This window comes from Artemia franciscana, chromosome 19 (genome assembly GCF_032884065.1).
Source record: "Artemia franciscana chromosome 19, ASM3288406v1, whole genome shotgun sequence".
Classification (NCBI taxonomy): domain Eukaryota; kingdom Metazoa; phylum Arthropoda; class Branchiopoda; order Anostraca; family Artemiidae; genus Artemia; species Artemia franciscana.
Window position 1 is genome coordinate 28493412 of NC_088881.1, and position 21720 is coordinate 28515131.

The window sequence follows — 21720 nt, forward strand, 5'->3', positions numbered from 1 at the left end:
TGCACAAGTGGAGTGTTACGTAATGACGATGCACTCACGCATGTGACATAATACTTTAAAAGATTTTTTCTTCGGGATTTCATTTTGTTTTATGACGTTTTCTTAGGGATACTTGATAATCTATAGATTATTGTCCACATTAAGATTCGATTATAAGACCAGAGATTTTTTTAATGACCAGACATGAGCCTTAACCATCAGGACCTGCAAAGCATTCGTAATATTTTGATTAGGGTTAATACTGTCTACATGATAATCTGTTGCATGCAAGGAGAATCCCCTGTTCCCACACACTGGAAAGATCAAATAGTTCGAATGTTTCCAACCCTTTCCACACGAGAGAACAAGAATCCCAATGCTATTGATTTTTTTCTATATCAGATCCAACTGCATGTTACAGCATTATTATTTGTCTAAAGTTACCTATATAGGTTGAGTTATCTATTCAATCAATGGGATGGTACATAGCATTGGCTTTAGATATTTCATTGCGTAAAGGAATACGCATTGAAGTTTTGTCCTGGAACAGGAAATTTAGAGAATTAAGGCTTTTGCACATACAACTTTTATTAACAAAAATAAAGTCACAAGCATTATAAAAAGATTAAAACCCAATAAACGAAAAAACAAAACGTTGGTCACTTTAAGCTGACCAACAAAATTGTTCTTAAAATAGATAACTTCTTATTAGTAGGGAGCAATGAGGCTTCCCATGACAGCCATATCCCACCATTCTCGTGACAACTATATCTCAACATTCCCATGACATCCGTATCCCATCATTCCCATGACCGCCATATTCTACCATTCCCGTGACAATCATATCTCATCATTCTTACGAAAATAAGCAGGTGCATATTACGTAAAAGTGGGGTTTACATGGTTATTATCCAATAGGTTTTGTTTACTTTAGGTTGGTGTGTATCAGGGAATGTTTTTCCTACAGTCCACTAGTCAAGCGTGGAATTCCCAGGTGTATCTGAAGGTCATATACTTAGATGTTACGTAATGACAATGGAAACGTGGGATATTAAACAATCTTGCATGACTTAATACATTTATTGGGGTTGGCGTAATCTTACATAGCTTGGTAGATTCATTGGGAATGATGTAACGGCAGCGCATACGTGGGGTCTAGCAGGAAATGTTGGGGTATAACAGGGAATGAACGTGGTTCTGTAACAGGGAGTGTTTTTCCTAGAATCCAGTAGTCAAGCGTGAATCCCCGGCTGTATATGAGGGTTACACACTTGGGTGTTACGTAATGTCGGTGAAAACGTAGGATATGACACAATTTTGCATGACTTCATACATTTATTGGAGGTAACGGAATCTTACATGACTCATTCCCTATGACTAGATTCATTTGGAATGATGTAACGGCAGCACATACGTGGAGTGTTACGTGATGATGATGCACACACGCGTGTTACATAATACTTTAAGGGATTTTGTTCTTCGTCATTCATTTTGTTTCATGACATTTAATCAGGAAAACTTGATAATCTAAAGATTATTGTCCACATTAGGATTCAGCTATAAGACCAGAGATTTCCCTAATGACCTGACATGAGCTTTAAACATCTGGGACATCAAACTATTCATAATATTTTGATTAGGGTTGATTCTTTCTACATCATAATCTGTTGCATGCCAGGAGAATCCCCTGTTCCCAAACAATAGAAAGATTAAACTGATCGCATGGCTCCGATAGTTTCCACATGAGAGAACAAACATCCCAATGCTATTGATATTTTCTATATTAGATACAGCTGCATGTTACAGTATTATCATTTGTCAAAAGTTACCTAGACAGGTCGAAGTAGCTATTCAATCAGTGAAACGGTACATAGTATTGGCTTCAGATATTTCGTCACGTAAGGGAAGACTTATTTAGGTTTTGTCCTGGAACAGGAAATCAAAAGAATTAAGGCTTTTGTACTTACAAGTGTTATTAATGAATAAAAATTTGCAAGAATTATAAAGAAATTAGAACACCAAAAAACGAAAAAACAAAACGTAAAAAAAGCTTATAAGGGTTAAAATATAAGCAAAAAGAATCATGAATCAAAGAAAGGTGGGAACCCTAGCAGCCATTTTCAGGGAATGGATTGTTTTTATAGACAAATTTATGCTTCAGTAAAAGGTAGGTTTGAGACTTTGTTGTCACAATTCTTGCTAACTTTACTTTCAAATCAGTATTCAAAGCCACTTGAAGCTGACCAACAAAATTGTGATTAAAATTAGAAAAATTCTAGTTCATAGACTGGTAGAAAAGCACTATTACTCTCTTATTGATAAAATTCCTGAAAATGATGTAAAATTCTGGCAGGCATTTTTTTATATTAGTATCTAGAATTATTACAAAATATTAGCCAACGCTTGGTTAAAAAATTTTTGTTTGTTTGAAAGACTTCAAAAACTTGATTTCTGCAAAAAATAGAGGCTATTAATTTGAAATAAAAACAAACGATATACTATCAAGATAACTTGAATCAGTTAAAAACTTAATTTTATTTTAATTTTTTTTGTCATTTGAAAAACTTGTTGCAGCTAAAATTCGAAAGTCTTTAAAACATATACAAGTTAGTATCTTAATATATTGTAAATAATAGAAAAATAATATTTAGAAAATCAAATATTTAGAAAATAATGGTTTTAAACTTCACGTTAAATTTAAATTTAATGTTGCCTTGGTTGCTTTGTGAATGTCTTTCACGTGAAAATTCAATATAATATCTGCTTTTCAGGCTGCAGTTACGAATTTTTTGAAGATGAGTGCAAGTCGGAAGGATCTTGCTCGATTGCTAGTCCGGGATTTCCTGGTCTTTATCCCCCGAATAGGAACTGTTACTACCATATTACTGCCAGCTCACCTTTTACTGCAATACGATTAAAATTCTCTTCAGTCTCATTTTCAGAAAGGTAAGCATAAAGATAGGCTTTGACAGGAGGCGAATTTCGCGTTGACAGTCAGACATGAGATCCCCTTACGAAATTCTTTCAACTGGGTGAATATTTTGATTCAATGGATTGTACAATTCTCAGAAATGTTAAAAAATCTTCGTGCTTTTGCAAAGAACTTTTTCTTAGAAAATTTCTAAAAAAGACACAGTAAGTTCGTTTTGATAAAATATACCAACCAGAATTTTTCTTAGTTTTTTGTACTTTTTGGCGAGTCCCTAGCTTCGGCAGCTGCGTATTTGGTTCCCCACATTATAAAAACTCTTTAAATGGGCAATTGCTCGGCGCACGTTTATGTGTGCTGGTTTGAGAAATTCGTTTTCCCGGCCGGAAAATTGTATTGAAGCAAAAAGAAAATTCTTGCAATCAAAATTTCAACTTAATATTATTATTTTTTTAGATGAGGATTTTTTTTTTCAATTTATCAATGTACTTCACAGAATTTTGGCATCAAGCATGCCTAATGGCCAGTATACGAGATGGTGATGTCACTTAGTCTTTATCGTTTGCAAAAATTTACCGTTTTCTGTCAAAGGTTATTTTATATTTCAGTATTAAGTAGAATAAGCTCTATAGCAATTGAGGTACATTGCATTTAGCAAAACAGAAATAGCAATAAACTATAACACTAATTCGTAAGTTTTTGGTGCCCTTAGAGAAAAACAAAAGAACTGATGATAAAAAAAACTTGGAGGAAAAGGCAAAGAACACAGTAACTATTGCATATGGTAATCAGCAATACAAAATGCGTAATAAAAAAATCTGAAGTTAACCACAGATGCTGTAGAAACTTGAACAAATTAACAAATCGATCAAGAAGCTTGGCAAAAAAAATGGAGAAAAACAAAGCACCAAAAATTTTGAACTAAAATTTACTGTAAGAAATTTCCAGTATCTAGAATAAATTCTTGTGTGTTCAGGAACGACGAGTATTGGGAGAATTTCACAGAGCGTATTTCAGGTTGAAATCATTAGTACCATATATGTCCTCATTTGAGGTACACTTATTTGTAGTCAGATCACCCTCCTCACTGAAGAGATGGCCATATTCAGCGGTTATTTTACTAAGCAATCGTTGGATAATTATGAAATAACTCATCGGAAGGGCGTTCTCCAATAGACGGGGATTAAAATACAATACAAAAAAACATGCAATTTATAAAAATGCAAAATATACAAAAATATATTATTTTATGGTTCTTACTAATATTAGGTGTCCTATACCTGAGTCAGTCTTTTTGATCTATAATTGATAATAATTTTAAATTTTTTTTTATTTTGGGACTGCTAATTAGCTGGTTTCTACTAATTAGTTTTCCTATTTCAGAATCTGAAGGTTTATAAAGTCAGGATAATAGACTAAAAATCCTGGTATCCCAGGATTTTGGCTCTGACAATGTTTTAATTTGGCTCCAAGGAGTGGCACTGATTGACGAGTAGCCTATATGGAGCTTTTTCAATTATTTCCGGTAAATGTATTTTCATATGGGGCAGTTGCACCCCCGACCACTCCTCCTGATTGGTGTGACTATTCCGAGGGATTGGGCCACCGAGAAATTTTCTCCTCCATTGTATTTTCTTATAGTACCCCCAGATGTTTTGTAGAATAAATAATTGTTTTATTCTTAAAATTTCACATTTTTGGTCCTTAGAGGGATGGGGGGAGGGGGAGGGTAAGCTAACTCATCAACGAATGTTTGTCCCTTGTTTCCTTTCACCTAAAGTAGTGGCTAATGTTTTGCTAATGAAATCATTTTTACATATACTGATCCTATTGATACCCGTCGAATTCGTCGAATGCTATGTTACCTACATTACTTATTATTTTTCCTGATCAGCGACATTAATAGCCAGCATCCTCAATTCAGGATAGCTTCAATTCCAATGGATACTGAAATTATCAAGCAAATTTTCCGACTTCAAGTTCATATAGGCCCAACCCGGAAACCAGAAACTAGAGCACCGATTATAGTTATAAGGTACTTTTATGAGAATATAAGAAATATAAAGTTAAGTTCCCGTATACAATTTGTTTTACTCATCTCATTTTAAAATAAAAAATGAGCGTTTTTTTTTTCAATGGTTGTGTCATCTGTTCAGGTCGATCTTGTCATAAAAAGGAAGACAATAAAAAAAGTGATAAATTTCACAGTTGCCAACTTTTCTTTAAAACAAATTTTTCAATTTTGTGTTACTATAGGCCGAGGTTTGTTCGTTACTAGGCTGAAGCTGCCGCTGCAACCATGAAAAAGAGAATTAAGAATTGAAATACTAATGGGCTCTTTAAGAGAAAATATCTATGGTCGTTTGGTACTTTTTTTATCTCAACTCAGGGTCGTAGTTTCCTAATTTTATGCCCCAATATCATCTAAAGTCTGATAAAAATGCTAATTTTGGTACCCTTGAGAACCAACAAACAAAACGCATGACATGATATCATCTTCCTGAATATAAGACATTCCTGTCATTTATACTTTACAGTGAAGCTAAATGTTTTATTCTTATGCTTTTAAATTTTTGGTTCTTGGGAGAAGGGAGAGAAAATCATCGAGATAAATTTTCCCTTATTTCCTTCTATATATCGTACTGACGTCTGGTTTCCTATTTTTTAACAAGTTCGAGTGTAATTTATATATGAAAGCACTTCCGTGTAACCTACACTATTTTTTAATTTTCATTAGAACTAATGTTAGCAAATGCCATCCCCTTAAATTCCAGACTACCGAAAATAGCTACCGAAAATAGCTACCGACTACCGAAAATAGCTACAGAAAATAGCTACCGACTACCGGAAATAGCAGGCTCTTACTCCAACTTAGATCCGAATAGGTTCAACCCAACCTGGGAACCAAAGATCCAACTCACAGACAAAAAGTGTGTAATATATAACAAAATAATATATAGAATAAATCATAAACCTTCTGTCTGTGTCTAACTTTAGTCTTGTGGATTCTACGATATAACGATGCATAAATCAAACTTCACAGCTTCTTTGCTTCACAACTTTTTCAGGATTCTACTATATATCAATTAATAGCTAAAACTTGCTTCACAAACTTCAGAACTTCTCTTACAAAATGGCCATTTGCAGCAATTTTCACTCTCTGACAGAAAAATTAAGCGTTCGGAATACTCCAAGAGCTTTATCCTAAATTTAAAGTTCTCCTAGGCATTAATTTTTGATTGATCGCTTAGAGAAGAAAAGAGTAAATTACCGCTTTCCTAATTTTGAAGAAGTGGCTTTTGCAGAGATTAGCCTGATTAATTGTAAACAAAAGCTAATTAAAGAATAACCGTTAAAATTTCTTTTATCTGAGTAGAGAAGAGAGATTGGGAAAAATAAGTGCCATCCAGAGGCTAATTTAATAAAGTCTGTAATAACAACAATGAAGAAAATCGGAAAGAAGATATATTACTTGTTGTGATTTTAGTTTGGGAATCATCTAATAGAAAATAGATTCATTTTAACCAAAGGACCCTTTCTTTTTCGATTCTTATATGCCTAAACAAGGACCTTGGACATTTAGTAGAATTTTCTTGTTTTTTCTGTGTCCTACAACGACCGGCAAAGCTGGGATCTCTTCCTTTTTTTTCCTGGTAGGGTCTCTTCCTTCTTAATTCTAAAGGTGGCTCTTAATTCTAAATTGTCATAAGGGGGGGGGGGCATATAATCTTTTATTTGAAATTCGGCCTCAGTTACACCATTTGCAATAGCCAAATGTCATAGGCCATCACAGGCTCGTAAGAAATTTGCGGCTTACGAGCTTTTTGAAAAATTAATTATCAAAAAGACTATCTAGTGAAAACGTAACACCTTTTTAGGGGACAGAGCAATGGTAAATGTTATTTTGATTAATCTCCATCGTATTATTTTACTGGGAAAATAAATTTATAGGAATTACAAAAAGGGCTTGAAATATCTATAAGCTGGCGTCAGGTGGAAATAAAAACTACATAATTGAATTTCCATGGTTGAAAATCTCAAATATAGAGAATTACAGCCCTTCACTCTTAAGAACAAGAATAATCGTTTTTTTTGCATGGGAAGAATTAATTCACCGAGGTGTCCCCTTTCTTCCTCTTTTTGGAAGAAAGGGAACGAAATCGAAATGACCATTTGACTTGACAACACCATCATATAGTGCTAAATAAAGGTAAATGTAAAGGTAAAGGATACGGTATTAGACTTTACAGTCCCTACCGGCGGTGCTGATCTCCGTTTCTTGGCCCTTCAGCCAGGAAGTGCAATGGGGGGATGGGGGCCAACCATCCTGTGCTTTCGCAAACCCTTCCTGTTTACCTTCCCCAGATTTCTCCAGGTACCCATTTGGAGCTGGGTCGACTCTGACTAAGCTTACAGAATCACGCAACTGACCCCCGTCCCAAACTGAACAATTGGATACACTGGGATTCGAACCCGCGTCCTCTCAGACACAGGATCCTGAACCCAGCGCAACAATCCACTCGGCCAGGACGGCTCTTATAGTGCTAAATGGCACCCAAAAATAATACTCTTGGTACCATTTCTTTTGAAGAAAGGCCGATAAGCACCAAAAAAATACCCTTATAATCTCCATAGTCAATGACCCTAAATCTGGGACTTACAATTCACCCTCTTATAGTTTTCTCCTAGTCCCTTTATTAAGTTTTTTTAAATTTTCTGCCGACCACCAGAGCTAGCAGACTACTGCAATGTCGTAGAAAGATGTTTAAAGACCCAATTCAATTCTCTTAGTCATACTAGCCTGTTTTGTTTATAGACTCGTCTTGATAACACTATCGTAAAGTGCCATATGGCACTTTGTACAATTTCTGGAGTTTGAAGGCTGAGAAGCACAAAAGATCAGCCAATTTACATGGTTGTTGCAGCGATAACTAAGATTATTCCTAAGTCGTTACTAATGTCATGGTTTTGTTGTAACTATGAAACTGATATTATTTGCAACAAAACGCCCGACAACCAGCATAATCCCTCTGGATATGGGAGCAGGGGGTTGTGTCAACCCTGGAGAACTTGTTAAATGATGTTTGGACTTTTTTTTTTAACAAAATTGGCTATCTCCAAATTTCGACCGGATACATTTGGGGAAAACAGGGCGTGGGGGTGGCTAGTGGCCCTCCGATGACTTTTGGCTCTTAGAAAGGGTACTGAAACTTCTAATTTCCCATCGAATGAGCCCCCCTCTGAAGTTTATGCGACTACCCCTTCCATAACAACCTTATTAGTTAACATTGAGCAACTAGCGTAAATTATAGCTCTTGCCCTGAGTGCTGTGGCGGGATTAACATCTTTAAACACATAACTATTTTACCTTTCGGTAGTGGTAACTTTTTGTCTCCGACGACACCCTTTATCTCTTCTAATCCCGGTGGCCGGACTTTTTCATAAGCTACTGGATATTTGGCGAGTTTCTTCAAGTCGCCGATATTATTGATTAAGTACACCTGGGTATTACGTAATACTTTAGGAGGTGTTTTTTTTTCTGAGAGAATTCTTTTTCAAAATGTTTTCCCCTCAGGGCCTTCTTCAAGACGCCGAGCCCTAGCCACAAATTCCAAACGGGCCCTAGCAACCAACAAGTATTATTGATTATTTATCCATTTCGCAAACCTGGTTTTTATATGGTAGCTAACTGTTTACCTATGCAAAGGCATAACAACAAGTTCTAACCAGGCCCTGGCAATTAATTCTAACCGTGCCCTAGCACCCAGCAGTTATTATTGATATATTGTTTATTGATCTATTACGTGCATCTGGTTACTCCATTGTTATTAATTGTTTGACGTGAGCTAGACAAGGACAGGTTAAGTTCAATATTGAAGTCAGTGAGGTGTTATGTAAGCATCATTGCGCAAATGATTTCATTAGCCAGTTATCGATCCCATATCTAAGACTGAATGACAAAAATTCAGCTTATTGTTTCTTGGAACCAAGCAACTGACCAGTATTAGTGATCTATTGTGCGCATCTGCTACCTATAGTCTAGGAGATAATATTATTTACTTAATCAAAGCCCTAGAAGCCAGATCTGATCAGGCCCTAGGAGCAAGCAGATATTATTGATTATTAATTCTTTATGAACACCTGGATGTTAAGTTATACTTTAGAAGATGCTTTTCTTCGATATTTCTTTTTTTTCAAGATGTTTTCCCCTAAAGGCCTTCTTCAAGAAACCAAGCCATAGCACAACAAGACGCAGCGCAATAGCAGCCGACAAGTGTTATCTTTAATTGATCTATTGCATGCACTTGCTTGCTATATAATAGTTAATTATTTACCTATGCAAAGCCCTAGCAACCAGTTCTAGCCAGCTTGCCTTAGTAAGCAAAACATGTTATTGATTATTGAACAATTGTGAAAGGGTGGCTGTTACATAACAGTTAATTGTGTATCTATACAAAGTTATTGAGCGTGACGTACTTCAAATATCAACGACACTTGTTTTGATACAACTTACATGACAAAAACTTAACGAAAATATAAGTCTAAGTTTATGTATAGAGTCAATCGCCTTGCCTGAAACTCATTGGAGATGGGTCCAATTTGACTTTAGACACTTATTTGCCTGTCATTCTAAGGAAATTAACGATCCTGTGTCAATTTTAAATTCCTGGTTCAATCTGGCTAAGAGCATAGGTAGGCGTGCCTTGTTTACCTCTCATTCTAGGCAATCCAATGGTCCTATGTCTATTATAAAATCTTGGTGAACTTGCATGAGACTCTAGGCTGGCGTGACTTGCCAAAAAATAACAAACAAGTATTGGTCCAATAAGAGAGGCATGCTTAATTTCGCCGTTTACCCGTGTCATTTAACCAAACACTTGGAAAACTATAGGCTCTATGACTATCTTAGCTCTATGACTATCTATCTTAGTTCTTCTGCCCTAGGAATGACACATGGATGGACAATAGATAGACATTTCTCTTAACAAATGAATTAACATCATTCTTATACAATCCTAATAAGGGAGATTAATGCCAGATTTGCTTCTCATTCAATTGGACTATCTGTCTTGGCTTTTTCTGCAATCAGCTATGACTTGATGCCATCAACCATTCGATTTTGATTAAAGATGAAAAAATTAGGTGAATAAACCTTAGAAAGAGTCCAGGGCGTTAGCAATGTGAATATTGACTTTTGTTCTTAGCATATTTTTAGTATTGGAATTGAGTCCTTTTACTCTGTTGAAATTAAATGTACTAGCAGTATTGAAACGAAGCCAAGAGTACCCAAAAGGTTAGAATATGGTACACCTTCTTATAATGCTAACAATCTTTCTTTTCCTCTTCGCTACACAGAATTTTACAATTATATTAAAGACAATCTTGAACGGATGTATATAATGACTACAGATGCACATAGGCTACAAAATGCCTTGAATGCAACAGTGTAATACATTGAAGTCGGATCACCTAAACATGGAAAGGAAAATCTAAAAAATGAAGAAAAATATTTTTATTCATGTTTTATTAGTAAATAAATTTATAAACATTATTAAAACAAAACTTTATTCATATTGATGTATGAAATCAATATTATACATGTAGGAAAAAGTATTTTCCGCTATGAAGCCATTCAATCAAGGATTGTGTACATAAATGCTGCTTCAGATTTACTGTAAGCATAGCCAAGACAATAAGAAATAAAATATAGTAGTGTATGAAAAACACAGGTTTTGTTCGATATATATTGTACTCTCCTTCTATTTCGTCCGAGAACCTTTGTAATCCGACGAGAACGAGTATAAATTGCATTAACTAAGGTTGGCCAGTGTTTCTTCTTGGCAGATAGGGTTTACATTGATGATATTTTGGCACTCTGCGGCTGGCCTGTGGTACCCTGATGCACCTATTATCATTCCTAAAGCATTTTCTAACATTATTTTTTAATATAATCATACTTTAAACCCAATACTTTGTGTTTTCATATGCCATGCCCTCGTGATATACCATGGTAATTCCCGCCCTGTGGCAATCTCTAGCTTGCCTGTGGCACTTTTTGTCAAATATTATTATTCTTAATGCATTTTCTGGTATTTGTTGATAAAAAATATGTTAACTAAACAGTTAATTTTAACTAACAGTGTTATCGAGTTGATTTGTGTTATCGTAAGACAATCCCTTACCGATGGCCCATGACATTTCATGGACCCTGACATCATGATGTTTAACGGAACATGACACTCTTTTACTGGCTTGTGATCTTGATACTAGAATTATGGCGATAGAATCTATCAAAAGATATTATGTTACCAACAGCGTAAGCAAGAAGCTGGCCTCTGTCGTCCAATAAAATTTTTATGTTTGCATTTTCTTTAAGCACTATCATCTCTGGAAATTTTACTCTGGTAAATCCACCACTATGCCGTTTGACTTCTTAAAGTAGTACAAAGAAATTTAACTCCTCACTTCTATAACAATCTAGACATACATTTCTAATGATATTCCAGTCATTGCTTGTTTCATAGTTCGAATATTTGTCTTTATGAGCAATAAATCCTATGCTAACTTTATCATGTACACACTCCTTCTTGAAATATTTTATTTTCTCTTTTTTAAATATGATACGTGTTTACCCTTCCAGTGCATAATTAATATTGATCAAGAACATACAATAAACCAACTATTGTAAACGACCAGCCATAGAGTACTACGGGGGCAGTCTCATTAAACAATCTTCGAACCAATGGAGCTCGGACCGGAAATGGTGCAATTGATACCTTGGCTTTGGTGGGCAGAAGTGGTGTATCTAGAAATGGAACTGAAAGAACCGCAGTGGTTCGAAACGGGGCTGGATTGGAACTAGGGTCGGAGTCAGCAGATTCGGAATTGGAAAAGCTGTAACCATGGCCAGAAGTGGGAAAAGTGCAATTAAGACTGGTATCCATCCAGTTTAAGCAATTTGTCTTGGAGAAGGCCCTTTGGCTTTTTCCTATCTGAATAATGTAAACAATGTGTCTTGGAAAAGGTCCTTAGGCTTTTTACTATCTGACCAGTGTAAACAGTGTTTCTTGGAGAAGGCCCTTAGGGTTTTTTCTATGTGGTCAGTTTTTTTTTAGTTTATATGGATATACTTGCCAAATAATAGATCTCACAAAGTGTCATGGTCTGTGAAACGCCTTGTGCCATAATAAAGGGGTTGCCATTTGAAAACACAAACCAAATTTAAAACACAAACAAACGAAGTTAAAGTGTCAATTTTAGCAAGGAATGTTTGAAAATACCTCAAGAATAATCTGTGCCAAAGAGTGCCAAAGGGTGGCAATTGCCGTTGTGTATCTAGAGGGGATGACTTGCAAAAACACAAAAGAGGAATTTAAAGCATGGTTAATATGAGGAAAATGCCTTAAAATGACTTAATGATAATAAATGCCAAAGGCTGCCATGGACCAGCCACAGAGTGCCACGAGTCATCCGAAGAAAGACTATCTACCCAGAAGAAACACCGGTCAATTTTAGGTTATGAGGCTTATACTCGTTTTTTCGGGTTACAAAGGTTCACGGGTCAATCGGAAGCGAGAACATGATTTATCAGCCAAAAGCTGTGAATTTCAGGCGCTACTACATTTTATTTTTCACTCTCGCGGCTATACTTACAGTGAATTTCTCAGAATTTCTATAGACACCCCTTGATCGAGTCTCTTTCTGGTTGAAAATACCTTTTCCTACCTTTATAATATTGATTTCAATGCCTTAAGAATGAAGTGTTTTAATGATATTTATAAATTTGCTTATTAACAAACACACATATTTACATTAAAAATCTGTTTCATAATGGTTTTTAGATTTCTTCTTCAACGTGTAGGTGATCAGTCTTTAATATATTCCACTTTTGCATTTAAAGGATCTTGTAGGGTACGTACATCAGTAGTCATTAGGTACACCTGCTCAAGATGGTCTCTAACATACCTTTAGAATTCTGTGTAGTGAAGAGGATAATACAGACTATTAGCTTTATAAGAAAATGTTTGACATTCTAGCCATATGAGTACTCTTGATTTCATTTCATTGTTGCTAGTACATTCATCTTCCAACATAGTAAAAACAACCATATCCAATACTATAAATATGCTGAGGATAAAAATCGATATTCATAATGTGTCGCTCTGAACTATTTTGCAATCTGAGGTAAGTGGACCAAAACAAATCTCGCGTAAGTTCTAGCAAAGCAAGTTTTGTTGACATGTGAAATTATGTAAACCTCAATAAAATTGTATAGGTAAACAATTAACTATTATGTAACAGTCATGTGCGCGCAAAAGTTCAATAGTCAATAAGATTTGTTGGTTGCTAGTGCATGTCGGCTTGAACTTGTTGCTAGGACTTTGCAAAGGTACATAATTAACTAGTACGTTGCAAACATGTGTGTGCAATATATCGATAAAAAATAACACTTGTTGGTTGCTAAGGCGCTGTGGCTGAAACTGGTTTCTAGAGCTTTGTGTCTTGAAGAAGGCCTTGAGGGGAAAACATCTTGAAAAAAGAAATCTCAAAGGAAAAACTTTTCCTAAACTAAAACGTAACAACAAGGAGTGCATAAAAGATCATTAATCAATGATATCTGTTGGTTGATGGGGCCTGGTTGGACCTGGTTTCAAAAGCTTTCCATAAGTAAATAATAACAATACCCCCTTAACTATTACACAGCAGCCACGTGCGTGCAATAGCACACAAATTAATAAAACTTGTTAGTGAGTAAGGTTTGTTGGCTGGAACTGGTTGCTAGGGCTTTGCATAGATAAGCAATTAGCTATTATATAACAACCAGTTGTGGTAATATATGCACTCAGTAGACCAGTAATACTTGTTGGTTGCTAAGGCCCCGTCAGAACTGCATTTTTGGGCCTGGCTTCTTGAAGAAAACCCTGAGGGGAAAACGTCTAAAAAAATCTCAAAGAAAAAGCATTACCTACAGTATTACTTAAAAATCAGGTGTACGCAATAAATCAATAATCAATAACACTAGCGTCTTGAAAAAACTCTGCCAAATATCCAATAGCTTAAAAAAGTGTCGGCACCGGGATTCAAAGGGATATTGGGAATCCGTGAGCCCCATCTTGGTTTAAGAAAGGGCTATTTCCTTGAAAATTTGTAAACTATGTCATGGGTCAGCCACAGAGTGTCACGGTGGTGTGAACTGTCTTGGAGTATCATAAGGGGATGGCTTGTAAAAACATAAGGCAATGTGTTTAAAGCATCATTTTTGTAACGGTGAGGGGGGAGGGCTATCAAAATGGGCTGGGAGTGTCCTGAACTGTAATGGTCCATTGGTCGAGAATGACCGCGGGACCAGGAGTCGCACGGGGCGCAGAATGCCAAGACTTAAGAACAGTCATGGTCTATGGATGGTAATTCATTTCTTGTTATCTCCCAATGCTTTCATCATTTGCTTCAATGGAGTATTCCTACAGAAAATTTGAACTAGGTCTTACGTTGGTAATAAAATATAAATTGCAAATTAAATGGTCATCTAAAGCAATCACTTTATCTTATTTCAACATTCCTTCCATTTTTCATATAGTTGTATTTTTTTCGATTCTTCTACATTGCTAGGGCCAGCGTCTTGAAGAAGGCTCTGAGGGGACAACATCTTGAAAAAAGATTTCTCGAAGAAAAATACCCCCTAATGTATAATGTAACAACCAGGTGTAAATAATCAATAATATTGGGGTCTTAAAGAAACTCCGGCAAATACCCAGTAGCTTAAAAAAAAGTGGCGACACCGGGTTTTGAAGGAATATGGGCCTCGTCGGATCCACAAAGCCCCCACTATTCCTTTCAACCATTTCGAACAAAATAGCTATCTCAAAATTTGTGTTTTGATGTTTGTTTGATGCGTTGATGCGTTGGGGGGGGGGCTGGTTGCCCTCCAATCATTTTTATTCTTAAAAAGCGCACTAGAGTTTACGATTTTCATTCAAATGAGCTCATTCTGAAGCCTCTATGACTACTCCTTCCATACGAAGTTGCCTAACTAGGTTCTAGCAAGACACTACAATAAGAATGCTGAAGCATCTAGGTTTTAACTGTGACTGAAAACTCAGACCAAGCCTAACTCTCATATATAAACCTTCTTTCCCCCCTCCTCGTCTCCCCGGTGGTATAATACATCATATGATATAAAATTTATGAGAGTTGTGGCCGGCTTTCCTTCCCTTGGCTGAATATTTTCTCCTAATTAAGTGTTTCCGTTTTAGTTTTCACAGATATAGAATTAAACAGGACCCTTGAAGGGGTAGGGGTCAATTTATTGAATCATCAAAAAGCATATGTAAATTATGAAAAATTATGAGGTCTTTGAGAAAACTTATGGGAGCAGCTTTGAATAGGTTAATAATGACGTTAATCATTTTTGAATGTCCTGCTTTTAAAATTTTTACACGGCAAACTGTACCTACCGTATCTAAAAGAATCATAGAGTATCTAAGAAAAATGGACGGAACTTAAATAATTACTTATAATTAATAGCCATAACCGTTGAATTCTTGACCAAATTCAAGGTTATTGTTGAAAAAATGGTTTGTAAAGTTATACTGATAAAAAGTAGTACATAAGCTACCTAATTCTAATTAAAAGAAAACTGTTATCAATTTCGCTGAAACTAATTTATTTGGCTAAGAGAACGTTTATTTAAGTTATACTGATAAGAAATAAGTACCTAATTAATTCTAACCGAAAGAAAATTTAAAACAATTTTGAGAAAAACCGTTTAAATTAGAATCCACTTTATGCAACAACTTTAAAAGAATATTTAACGAAGTTACACTAGTGAAAAAGAACTGTTAATCAATTCGGGTTCTAATTAAAATATTTTAAATAACTTAGGCAAAAATATTAAAACCTGTGAAACCAGCTTCAAGGACCCCCGTGAAATAATCAAGGTTCTTTATAATTTTTTTTTTAGTAAACCGATAAAACAACATAACTACCTTTTCTCGTACCTGTTCTCAAAGATCGCGGCCTCATACTCTGCTAATAACTTTCGACAGTTATTGAAAATACAAAAGTTTATCTGTGTTCCGGTTACCCAGGATATAGTTTAGAACTTCTCCTAAATCACTTTCTCCTTTATAATCTCCGGAGCTGTGGTATCCGTTTCCAGCCAAGATCTTTCAAAGCAAAACTTTGAACACCCCATAATTTACATTAGAAAACAATAGTTTAATCTGATATTGCTTTCAGTCTATGCCTGACGGATGATGTTCTAATATCTAGAGGGAGGACAAAATCAAAGTTACTTACGAGGCTTTGTGGTCGTAACAAAACTGAGTTCAGATTTCATGGTCCACATCTTCTCATTGAGTTTCGGTAAGCATTTCGTTTTACTTTATAGTCTAACACAGACAGTGTACAATTTGTGTCTCGAATAAAATAGATTGAGGTAACGAACTGTGAATAAGGATTAATTTGTGCTAATTGCAACTGTTCAGATAACAATATTGCGACAAGCTTGAAAGCTTACAGTATTTGGTATTAATAAATAAATAATAAATATACATCAAGGCTATATCCAGGGGGTTACAAAAATATTCCTCCCCTCGACGTTTTTGTAACAAACCTAAATATAAGCAAACTTTGTCTGCGTTTTTAATTTTTTTATTGTAACCCCCCCCCCCCTCCCAAAAATATCTCAGATGTGCCTATAAAAACAACGAGCCTGAAAAAACTGCATTTTTTTGGAAAAGAGCGAACCAACCCAAAAACACACTTGATTTTGATTAAAATTAGAACATTAAATTTAGTATATAAGAAATCTCCAGTGTAAACCTTTAAAGCCTTATCTAAAGTAAAGTGCAATTTTGTGTTTTTCTGTGAGCAATATGACCATGGATGCGTCATTTTTTTTTTCATGGGCGATCCTATCGAACCACTACCTCTAAAATATCGTGATTGGTTTCATTCAAATGGAAATAGAATGTTCAAGTACCCTCTTTTAGAATAGGAAAAATATTGAACCACGGAAAAGTGGCGTTTCCTACCTTTTTGTGGCACAAAACAACTTTGGGTCAAATGAGGGTCAAAAAGCTATCGAATCGTAATTGCAGAATAGCCAGCTGATTTAGATTTATAAGAAAAACCCCTATTTTCAATTTCCCAATTTCAGAGCCAGTATTACCATGTGGTGGCATATTCGCCTGCACCTGAGCCCCAAAGTCACTTACGAGGCTTTGAGGTCGTAAAAAACTGAATTCTGACTTCATTGGAAATCTGAAAATTTTTCATTGGGAATTATCTCCATCTTTTCCTTCAGTTCCAGTAACCGCTTCATTTCACTATATTTGTAATCTAGGTTACGCAAAATTAGGGTCTTGAATAATAAACCTAAGATGTATTACTCCCAGTCACTTTAGTCACTCGTTACAGTTCTTTTCAGTTACACGTATTCACTATAGAGCATAAAAGGCCTTGAGCTTGCTTGCAAGAAAAAAAATGCAAGGGCAAGGGAAAATTAAATATGACCAATGATCCAGCGTGCTCAGTTTTGGAGATGAGCCACAGATTCATGGAGACAAACCCATTCTGGTGGGGGGATTATACTAGTTTGAGGGTAGTGAACGTGTTTTAAAAACAGAACATAACACAACCCTCCTTTAGAAATTTTCGTTCGACATAAAACTACGGGAGGGCTACCTGATCTATTTAAGGTTAAGTATTGGATAAAGCCACGCTTTAATGAAGGCCACGCGTGCCTGAACTCCTTAAGGGGAAGTTTTGAGGAAGGCATCGCTTCAGTTACACGTATTCACTATAGAGTATAAAAAGCCTTGAGCTTGTTTGCTAGAAGCAAACAAAAAAAATGCCGGGAAGAGGAAATTAAATATGACCAATGATCTGGCATTCTCAGTTTTGGAGATGAGATCAGGTTCGTGGAGACAAACCCATTCTAGGGCGGGGGAGGGGTATGCTAGTTTAAGAGTAGCGAATGTGTTATAAAAGTGGAAAATGAAACATCCCCCTTTACAAATTTCCGTTTGATATAAAAACTACGGGAGGGGCTCCTGAACTCTGTAAGGTTAAGTTTTGAGGAATACTACGCTATGGATGAAGGTCACGCGTGCCTGAACTTTTTAAGGTGAAGTTTTGAGGAAGGCCAAGCCGCATTTACACGTATTAACTATAGAGTACAAAAAGTCTTGAGTTTGTTTGCTAAAAGCAAAGAAAGAAGAAGAAAAAAAAATTCAGGGGCAGAGGAAATCGAATATTACCAATTATCCAGCATGCTCAGTTTCCGAGATGAGCTCATGTTCATTGAGACAAACCTATTCTGGGGCGGGGGAGGGGAACACTAGTTTGAGAGTAGCGAACGTGTTTTAAAGATGAAATATAAAACATACCCCTTTAGAAATTTTTCATTTGACATAAAAAATATGTGGATGGATGCCTGAAATCCTTAAGGTGAAGTTTTGAGGAAGACCACGCTTGGATGAAGGCCACGCTTCAGTTACGCGTATTCACTATAAAATATAGAAAGCCTTGAGCTTGTTTGCTAAAAGCAAAGAAAGAAAAATGCATGGGCAGAGGAAATTAGATATCACAAATGATCCAGCATGCTCAGTTTTGGAGATGAGCTCAGGTTCATGGAGACAAACCCATTCAGAGGAAGGGGGTATGCTAGTTTGAGAGAAGCGACCATGTTTTAAAAATGGAATTTAAAACATCCCCTTTAGAAATTTTCGTTTGACATTTAACTACGGGAGGGGTGTCTGAACTCTTTAAGGCAAAGTTTTGAGGAAGGCCACGCTTGGATCTCCAGCTGTCGATGCGTGACTCAGTTGGGTATAATGATATAAGTTTTACTCAAATATCATATAAGTCCTTGAGAATTACTCTGGTCATTTCTTATCTCATTAGAATAGGCTATAAAATCTATATATTTATGTGTTAATATCTGACGTAGTCTGTAGCCTAGATATCGGCACTAAAATACAGCCTTCACACACATATTGCTTCATTTTATCCTTTAAGTATCAAATTAGCATTGAAATGAATTCTAGACCTTGGATGCGATTCAAAATAAATATATACAAACACGTATCAGTAGAAAAAAAGGCAGCAAAAAGAAATAAAAGAAATTTTACGAAAATGACGAATGAATTATTCAGCATGTCCCAGATAAAGGAAAATCAATTAGATTTGTGATGCTTAGAATTCTTAAATATGCAAAAATGCACTGAAGAGAAGCACAAAGTAGCAAAGATATATATATTTTTTTTTTAGTCGGAACAAACAAATAGGGGAAAGAAAGAACGAGAACGGGAACGGGAACGGGAACGGAAAATAAAGAAAACGAAGAGTCAAAAGAACAAAAGATCTCCTTTAAGCCGTTTTTAGTACTTAGAAAATGTACATAATATATATGATAAAAACTAGCAATTGAAAGTAGCCTAAAAAAAACTTAACCGCGACAGATTTTCAAAACACAAATGAAACTTTTAAATCTTCTTTCATATGCTGACCAATGGTCGGCGTTACGCAAGTACCGATCACTTGATTCACTGCCTCCAATTGGGAGTACATGGATGATTAGGGGTAAATTATGCGACGCTTTCCGTCAGATTTTGAGCCGGGTCAGCTCTGGCTGAGCTTACAGTCACACCTCACACAATTCACCCTCGTTCCAAACCAAATAACCAGCAACACTAGGACTTGACCCCTGGTTCTCAGGATTTGAATTTCAGCGCACTAACCGTTTGGCTAGGACAGCTCAAAACACAAACGAAATGATCATTTTGGGTACAAAATATTTTCATTGCCATAGATTCAGTCCCTCTATCAATTTAATTTATGTTAACACGATTAATTATTAATCTTTTTCGATAATGAAGAGGAATATATACTGAGTCTTTTAGTTGTCATAAATAAAAATCCCCATTATATCTGCTTGAAGAGGCGTCTTTATGTATACTTTCTTTATATCAATTTTTTCCCTAAGTGATGGTGGTAAGCACAATCACTTTGATTAATACAAGTTCAAAAAATTATTTCAGAAATTCATGCATTCTCTCCGAAAATTTTCTATTTTGCAATGGTTATCCCATTGAACTTACTGGCAAGATTAAAAAAAAAAAAAAAAAAAAAAAAAAAAAAAAAAAAAAAAAAAGGCAAAAGGAGATAACAATAAACTCATTTCCCTCTCTTCGGAAACCTAATAAAGGAAAAGAAAATTTTCATAATATTATCATAATATCCATAGAGTAAGCCTCCAAACCGGAAAATTTCACGGGAACATAATCTTTCAGTTTCCTTCAAATTTTAATCTAAAGTTAAATATTTTTTTATTCGAGAAAAAAATATATAAAAAAAAATAAAGAAAAAAAGAAAAAATTCTATTCTTTGCAAAAGCGTTTATAGAGTCTCATATTCCTAAGAGGAATTCTATATGGGTAGAATTCGTCAACAGTTCGATAAAAGGCCACACCAACGAAAATCTTCAATAGACAAACACCAAAACTCTAAACGTAAAGTTGACGATTCCGATTCTGCTTTGATTCACCATACTCTTGCTTTCTCAGACCATTTAGTTCTTATGAGGCGACCATAGTTTCCATGGTAAAGTATTTACCACAATATTCTAAGGAAACAATTAAAATACAAGAAATACATACATAGGAACATATCTGGAATACATTCGTATTCGTGACATTTACTTCTCTTTTGCATGATATCGCAATACAAGAAAAAAAGAGTTTTTTTGCTTGAGTTCTAAAAAAAAATGCCATGTTGTGACAAGCTAAAAGATTAAAGACTTCGTTTGGAGAACATTCGAAAAAAGGAAAAAACAACTCTTTTATCAGTGAAAATACAAAGCCAGTTCCCTAGTGTTGGAACAAAGCTAGTGGTTTTTAACTCTGGTATATTGTGTAGCTGCTTGTTCCTGGATATAATTGAATAATTCTTTTTTATTTAATTCCTGATCATTTTTCAAATAATTCCAGGAAATCTTCCCCCTTCATGGAAAATCCCTCCATGAAAAATTATGCCATAGAAAGTTCCTGCCCCATAAAATTTTTCCGCCGGGAAATTACATGCAAACAACACAATCCTAAATCTGAACTCTCCCAGAAAATTTGTGCTTAGGATTCCACCTAAAAAATACTCCTTAGCATACTTTTGTTTCAAGAAAGACTAGTTTTGTTTAATTTCTCGTCATTTATAAGATCTCGGGGGACATGATTTTCCCCGGAATGGGAAACATTCCCCACCCCCGTGGAAATTTCTCCCACAGAAAACTTCCCCATAGAGAATTTTTTTTGGTGATATTTCTGCCATGAAGAATTTCTCCCATCGCAAACCCCCCTCGTAAAAATCCCCCAGAGAATTCAAGTTCCGCTGAAAATTTCTCCCGGGCAATTCCCCCAAAGCATGTTCACTTGTAAAATAGGGTCACCAACGAGGAAGTAAAACAAATAAGATAAATTTCAGATGCAAATTCTGGCAAATTACCTTCTTTAAAATTTCACCTGAAAAGTTCATCCCCGAAAACTTCCATCCCAATGGGTAATTCTCCCTGTTGAAAACAAATCCCCAGTCAATCTGCCCTCCTCTAAGAAATGTCGATAGACTTCCCTATAACAAATTTTGTTTGTAATCAATGAGGAAATTTCATTGCTTGTGGCCCTTCCTCCTGAGGTTTCGGGGGGTCATGTCATCTCTAAGGACATAGCTGTTGCACCGTTCAACTATACTGAACCAAATGGCTATCTCAAAATTTTGATAAGATGACTTTTGGGGAAAAAGGGCGTGGGATACCCCCC

The 21720-nt window shown here is 35.7% G+C and overlaps 1 protein-coding gene across 5 annotated transcripts in view; it reads left to right on the top strand.

The window, feature by feature from the left end:
- Nucleotides 1-21720, top strand: part of LOC136039519 (uncharacterized) — a 188915-nt gene that overhangs the window by 111613 nt on the left and 55582 nt on the right. For all 5 annotated transcript variants that reach the window (XM_065723319.1, XM_065723320.1, XM_065723317.1 and 2 more), the window contains 2 exons: nucleotides 2751-2925; nucleotides 16148-16273. In XM_065723319.1, coding sequence (XP_065579391.1) covers nucleotides 2751-2925; nucleotides 16148-16273 — 301 coding nt within the window. The remainder of the gene's footprint in view (nucleotides 1-2750; nucleotides 2926-16147; nucleotides 16274-21720) is intronic.